We start from the raw sequence: 6,058 nt of genomic DNA, 5'->3' as shown, positions 1-6,058 counted from the left end.
TACGCTACTCAAATTGATAAATACTTCACATATAGCTATATCATTTCACTTACAAGTCGTAATGTGTTGACATTCCATGATAGACAATATCCTGTTGGTGATGACTCCCGGATGGACCACCATAATCCAACACACCAAAATTATGCATATTCTTACTAGGTTCATAACTTGTAAATCTCATATCTGGATGGTACCCCCTGTGGAATATATGAGTGTTAATACAAAATCAATACAACAAAAATAAACATTGTAACACAAAGGAAAATTGAAGTTTACCACTTGTCATGTGGATTATGTAAAGTATGAGAGAAATTATTTCCTCGCTCCTCATTCGCCCGAGGAGATAAGTTTAGATTCGGCCAAACTCTTTCAGCCGGAACCTGTTCGGCTAAAACTGCTCCAGAATAACCACCCGATGATTGAGGGTTATCCCTGCTTTGCGCAACCTCATATTGCGAACGTTTTCAACCTTCATGTACATTTCCAATATTTTTATCAAAATCAATTCTCGGTATTCATCCGGAGCCCCCAAAAAATCTCTCAGAGTTTCATCATCCTCGATGTTAAACTCAGCGTACAAACAACTCCTTGCGGAGTGACAAAATACGGATATCTTCCGGTTACTTTAAGGTTCACCAAACGTTTGCTCACACATTTATTACACAACAAGGATACCAGTCTATCGTACTCCATTGTAAGTGGCAACTTAACATGACTCTGTGGAGATAAACTATAGCTCACTGAGTTATTCGCCACCACAACCTCATTCCCCTCCCCCTCCAAATATAATGAAACCCTTACTTTACGCTCTTTAGACATTATGACAAAATGCTTGAGAATTTAACAAGAAGAACAATTTACCAGGAGTTGAGAATATTTCTGAATGGATTTTTGCAAAATCCTTAACGCCTTTAAATAAGGCAATGCCCAATCCGGGGGTCAAATATTTTGAGGTAAAACGCCCTTTTAAAACGCGTTTTATATATTTGAATTATTGTTATGTCAGTTAAACGTAGAAGAGTTATTGGTGGGCCCACAAAATAAGTAAAACGCATTTCATAAAAGCATTTTATATAAAACACGGTTTTAAAATGCGTTTTAACTTAACGTCCATAACGGACGTTAAAGTAAAGCGCGCTTCAAAACCGCGTTTTATATAGTTTGGTCACTAAGTTTTTTTTTCTTCATTTATTTCGATCTTTTGAGTCCAAAAAGACCACAAATAGGTTCCGGACTCACCACAAACTCCTCATTTAATATTTCATTAATTATAAACATTGAAATATTTTTTACAAATAATTTTGGGCATCCATATTTGTAGATACTCAAATTTTAATATTTAAAATATTGGCATTTTTGTAAATTTTTATTATATATGAGGGTAGGGAAGAGGAAGGAAAAGGCCACTACAAGGTGAAGAATTGAACACTCATGAATAAGGTGAAAATTTAAGTAGCCAACCAACGCAACTTCTAAGATTTCCTAAAATAATCATTAATTTTTTAGGATATTAATTTCACTTGACATAGTTAGCTATCTATTGGTATTCCCTCTAGTCCATTTTAATTGATTTTTTGATATTTTTTTGTGGTCTACAATATCTGATTTTTTCAAATATCAAAATGACATTAACTTTTTTTTCAAAGTTGCTCTTGGAGTAAAAAGTCTCGGAGTATCTATTATACTTCCAGTGAACAAATTAAAGAGATAGTAAAGATTAATATGGTCAATTTCATCATTAATTAATATTAAAATGTAGATTCTTTAATATGTATGAAAACATTCAAAAAAATTAATTAAAGCATATCGAAGGGAGTATCTTTTAAATGACATGATAGTAAAAAAATTCTTTTACGTTGTAGCCTATATAAATTAAACTCGCAATAGTGAAATACGAAATAATTTAAAAATATTTTAAGTAAAATAATAATTTTCACTCATAAAACTACAAACTCATAAAACTACAAACTGTTTTTTTTTTTCTCCAAATAAAAATCATTTCCAAAGACAATATCCAGACATTGTTTTAATCATCACTTCAAATACTCTTTTTTAACTTCAAACGAGCATGGTCCAAAATGGCTACTAAATAAAATGGAAGAAAATGTGAAAAGATGAACTTCATTAGATACCCTTATATTAATTAGAGAAGGACAGTGAAGTCAAAAAGTTTTTCTTTTTTCCTGGTCTAAGATCCTCTTGAATTAGCAAATTTAATGATTCATTAATCCTAGGATGTCGAAGGTTCATAAAAAGCTTTCAATGGATACATTTAGAAAGCAAGATTCATTCATCAAACACTGTCAAAGAATTTACACAAGCATACCATTCTATCCTAGTACTAATTAATTTGTCACCATGTCCTGTGGAAGGATAAGCCTAGAGAAGTTAACTTTTTAGATTATCTCCTCTATACAGCCATATTATCATATCTATGATTCAATGACCCCAAAACTAAGGTAGGCCAAAGCAAAGTTTTTAAATAAAAAAAATCTCAGAAGCAGTAATCTTCTTGCACTTGAGAACAAGACCTTTGCATTCTAACACCACTGAAACTTGTTCTTGATGCCATTATTTCATTCAGTGACAACCTCTTCTTTGGCCCTGGCTCTGGTCGTTGTTTTGGCGCACTATGGGACCGTAGCTTAGCGCGAAACGACTGTGTGTTAGCCATGTAACTAGGAAAGTTAGCATATGGCCGGAAGTAACCATCGCCACAAACGCTTTTGGCTGGTGTAGGTGGCGCATTGGAACGTCCAGAACATGCAAATCGAGGTGTACTTTGTGCTGAGGCAAACTTGCACTGCTCATCCGCTAAAAAGCTCCAGTTAATATCCTGAAGATGACGACAATCTGGGATCGATACACGGGCTGGAAGTGGACATGGAAGTGGTGATGACATAACTTGATAATGCTGCTCATCTCCAGATTCAGACATACAAGCAGCATTGTTCATTCTACGCGACCTGGATTTGGTCCTGTATGTGTCGATTTCTACAATTTTTGGGCTATCATCAAATCCATCATATGATGTCTCATTTGAAGTTGAAAGCCTCTTGCTGTGGAATTCATTTCTATATTCATCAAATCTTTCCTGCAAAACCAAAGCACAGAACAAGAATGCTGATTAAGACTCAATTATCAGACACAGTATTAGGCTCCGACTATGTGTGGGGTCCGGTGAAGGGCCGGACCACAAGGGTCTATTGTACACAGCCTTGCCCTGCATTTCTGCAAGAGGTTGTTTCCACGGCTCGAACTCGGAACTTCCTGGTCACATAACAACAACTTACCAGTTACGTCAAGACTCCCCTTGGTCAGACATAATATGATAAACAAGAATAAACCTGAGGGCATTAGATTCTTACAATGGACCTCCTAGCTCGCATATCGGGCTGGTATCTAGAGTCATTAGTCATTGAACGACGAGCTCTTTGAGATCGAACAGCAGCCTGCGCTCTGATGAGCGCCTGCATACTGTGAAGAGTTGCCGCGGCTCTCTTGCGAACAAGGTAACCCCTAACTAATGCCTGCAATTTCACCAGTCCCTTTAATGCTCTAAGAGCTTTTCTAGCCTGCAAAAAGAGCCTAAAATTAGATCATTTTTTATATATTGAACCAATATCGAACTTCTTCTAGACAATGAAATATGACACAAAACACAGAGCATAGTTACTGGATTCAAACATAAATTGACTAAATCGAGAATAAAGCAAGAGAATAACTAGGACCAACAAATACCAGTTGGATATAAAAGTGAAAAGTGCAAGGAAACTTCAACATCACTCAAGACCAAATTCAAAATACTAATTTTTCAAATTTCAAATTATAGGACAGCATTAAATATTGATTAAAGACAATAATTTCCTAGACCAACCATGAAAATCGAAGGCATTAGTACTGTTCGATTAGAATGTTTGGAAGGTAGTTTGCTGACATTTTAAGCAAACAACAAAAACAAAAAGATTCAAATTAATCAAACAAGAAAAATTAAATAATTTAAAGAAAAAATTTGTGGCGGCTTACCAAATAACCCCTAAAAACAGTTTGAATCTTAGCAGCAGCCCATTTCTCCCGCCCACCACCTGTAAACATACCACCCCTACCTTGACTAGTTAATCTCACCACCGCCACAGCCGCTTGTGCCGCTGCTACCGCCGCGTCTGCCGCCGCAGCGGTGGCGGCAGCTACAGCAATTGCATGTTTACTCTGTTCCTTTTCGTTCTCAGACATGTAAGATCTCAACCAATTAGTATCCACCGCCGGAAAGTTCACCGGATTCTGACCAACATTTGAATCTTTAACAGATTTTCCAAAACTCCATCTTTTTTTGTCTTTCTTTTCAGATGAATTAGATATGTTGTCTATATTTTCTTTCTCTTTTTTCATCCCAAGCAAACCCTTAAACCACCTCGTAGCTTTCCCCATTTTCTACACACAAAAAATGTATCCAACAAAAGATAAGGAAAGAGAGATATAGAAGATAGAAAGAGTTGTACTAAAAGCAGTTTAGAGAGTACACTATGAACTAAAACAGACAGTTTCAGAATCTTTACATGTTGCGAGCAACGAAGTGATTAGAACAGAACATAACAGTGTGGAGGAAAAAGTTAATAAAAAAGAGAGAGTATCAAACAGTATATAATAATACTTGAGTTAAAGATTGAATTTTTATTTTTTTGGGAATTTTTTTTTTATACTGACACAACCTCGTGAAGAACTGTGAAACAAGACAAAAAGATGTGGCAGCAAAAAATATATTTAAAAAATAATTTAATGGGGGAAAATAAAAAGATTGAAACTTCACTTCCCCTACCAAACAAACAATAAACTATAGACGAAAAATCATTGAATAAATTTGAACTAATTTTAAATGGCTTATACTATTGCCTCCTCCTTCAGTTCAAAAAATGAATTATAACTTCCACCAGTAAGAAACTCAATCATTTTCTTTTCTCTATAGTCAAAGTTTCAAATATTACAGACAAAATCATCAAAACTGAAAGCAAGTGAAAAAAGGTGTAATAATAACCTAACTGCAAAAAAAACACTCGTGTTATTTTGTATTAAAACAAATCAAAACTTCACTTCCTTGTAACTATTACCAATCAAATGAAATATTTTTTTTTAATTTAAAAAAATGGAACTTTCTTCACTTTTCTACCTTAAGCTCAAAGATACTTTACTTTCTCTTTCTAACTTTCTGAAATAAAAATGAAGAAATATTTCAACCTCAGGCCCCTCAATAAACCCTACCACTACAAAATTTTCAGCGGCTGACACAACCCCCGTGAATTTGTTGTGGATTTAACAGAAAACCCATTATGAGTATTTTGCTATATATTGGTATAATGTTACTACACAGAGGAAAAAAATGATTTTGTACTGTATTTTTACTATCACCATTAAAAGCACTTACCAAATATGATAGCTATAAACTTTGATTTCTTGTGTTTTGTACGAACAAAAATGGATGTTAATAGCAAAAAGATCCTTCGGATTTGGCTCTTCCGTATCAATAGTTGATTTTCATTGACTTTGAACGATTTTTGTTTAGAAAAACTCTGCCATTTTTCAATGCACAAAATCTTCTATTGAGTCTTGAAAATATATGAGTTTGTTATTGGAAGAAACAAAGAAATGGGAGTGTGAAAGCAGATCTCTTCGTTTTTTTCTATATATTTAGAAAGACGAGGACTAAGGAGTAAAAATAGTTAAGCTAAGTGTGAACTAGTGAATATTAGACTGAAATATAGGTATGGATAGGGGCTATGCACAATTTGGTAAATATCGAATTATTCTATTTTGATATTTGGTATTCGATATTTTGTTCAAAAATTTTGGTATTTGGTATTCGATATTTTGGTATTTCATATGGTATTTGGTTTTGGTATTAGAGCCCGTTTGGCTTAGCTGATTTAGAGTAGCTGATAAGCATTAGGTGCTGAAAAGCACTTTTAAGTGCTGAAACTGATTTAAAAAATAAGCAGTTACGTGTTTGAATAAAAGTGCTGAAATTAATAATAAGCAGCTGAAGAACTGGGTATACGAAGAGTTT

At 34.4% G+C, this 6,058-nt stretch overlaps 1 protein-coding gene across 3 annotated transcripts; it reads right to left on the bottom strand.

Annotated features, from left to right (window-relative positions):
- Nucleotides 1-2,244: 2,244 nt before the first annotated feature.
- LOC104226912 (protein IQ-domain 26-like) lies at nt 2,245-5,675 on the bottom strand. 3 transcript variants are annotated; one of them, XM_009779009.2, is made up of 4 exons: nt 5,420-5,675; nt 4,027-4,431; nt 3,369-3,575; nt 2,245-3,094 (listed from the first exon to the last, which is right to left on the bottom strand). In XM_009779009.2, the coding sequence occupies exons 2-4, from the start codon at nt 4,426-4,428 to the stop codon at nt 2,495-2,497; spliced, it is 1,209 nt and encodes a 402-aa protein (XP_009777311.1). In that variant the 5' UTR covers nt 4,429-4,431; nt 5,420-5,675; the 3' UTR covers nt 2,245-2,494. The 3 variants fall into 3 exon arrangements, with proteins under 3 accessions (XP_009777311.1, XP_009777313.1, XP_009777312.1); XM_009779011.2 differs by lacking the exon at nt 5,420-5,675 and adding an exon at nt 5,165-5,348; XM_009779010.2 differs by lacking the exon at nt 5,420-5,675 and adding an exon at nt 4,557-4,692.
- Nucleotides 5,676-6,058: the final 383 nt, after the last annotated feature.

The sequence above is a fragment of the Nicotiana sylvestris genome, chromosome 6, assembly GCF_000393655.2.
Source record: "Nicotiana sylvestris chromosome 6, ASM39365v2, whole genome shotgun sequence".
Classification (NCBI taxonomy): domain Eukaryota; kingdom Viridiplantae; phylum Streptophyta; class Magnoliopsida; order Solanales; family Solanaceae; genus Nicotiana; species Nicotiana sylvestris.
The sequence above is the reverse complement of the archived record's forward strand: the minus strand, read 5'-3'. Positions and strand labels throughout refer to the sequence as shown.

Coding starts and splice junctions, on each gene's coding strand:
- LOC104226912 (XM_009779009.2), bottom strand. CDS start 4,428: ATGGGGAAAGCTACGAGGTGGTTTAAGGGTTTGCTTGGGATGAAAAAA. Junction 3,576..4,026: donor CTGTTTTTAGGGGTTATTTG/GTAAGCCGCCAC, acceptor CTCTTTTTGCAG/GCTAGAAAAGCTCTTAGAGC. Junction 3,095..3,368: donor TGCGAGCTAGGAGGTCCATT/GTAAGAATCTAA, acceptor TTGGTTTTGCAG/GAAAGATTTGATGAATATAG.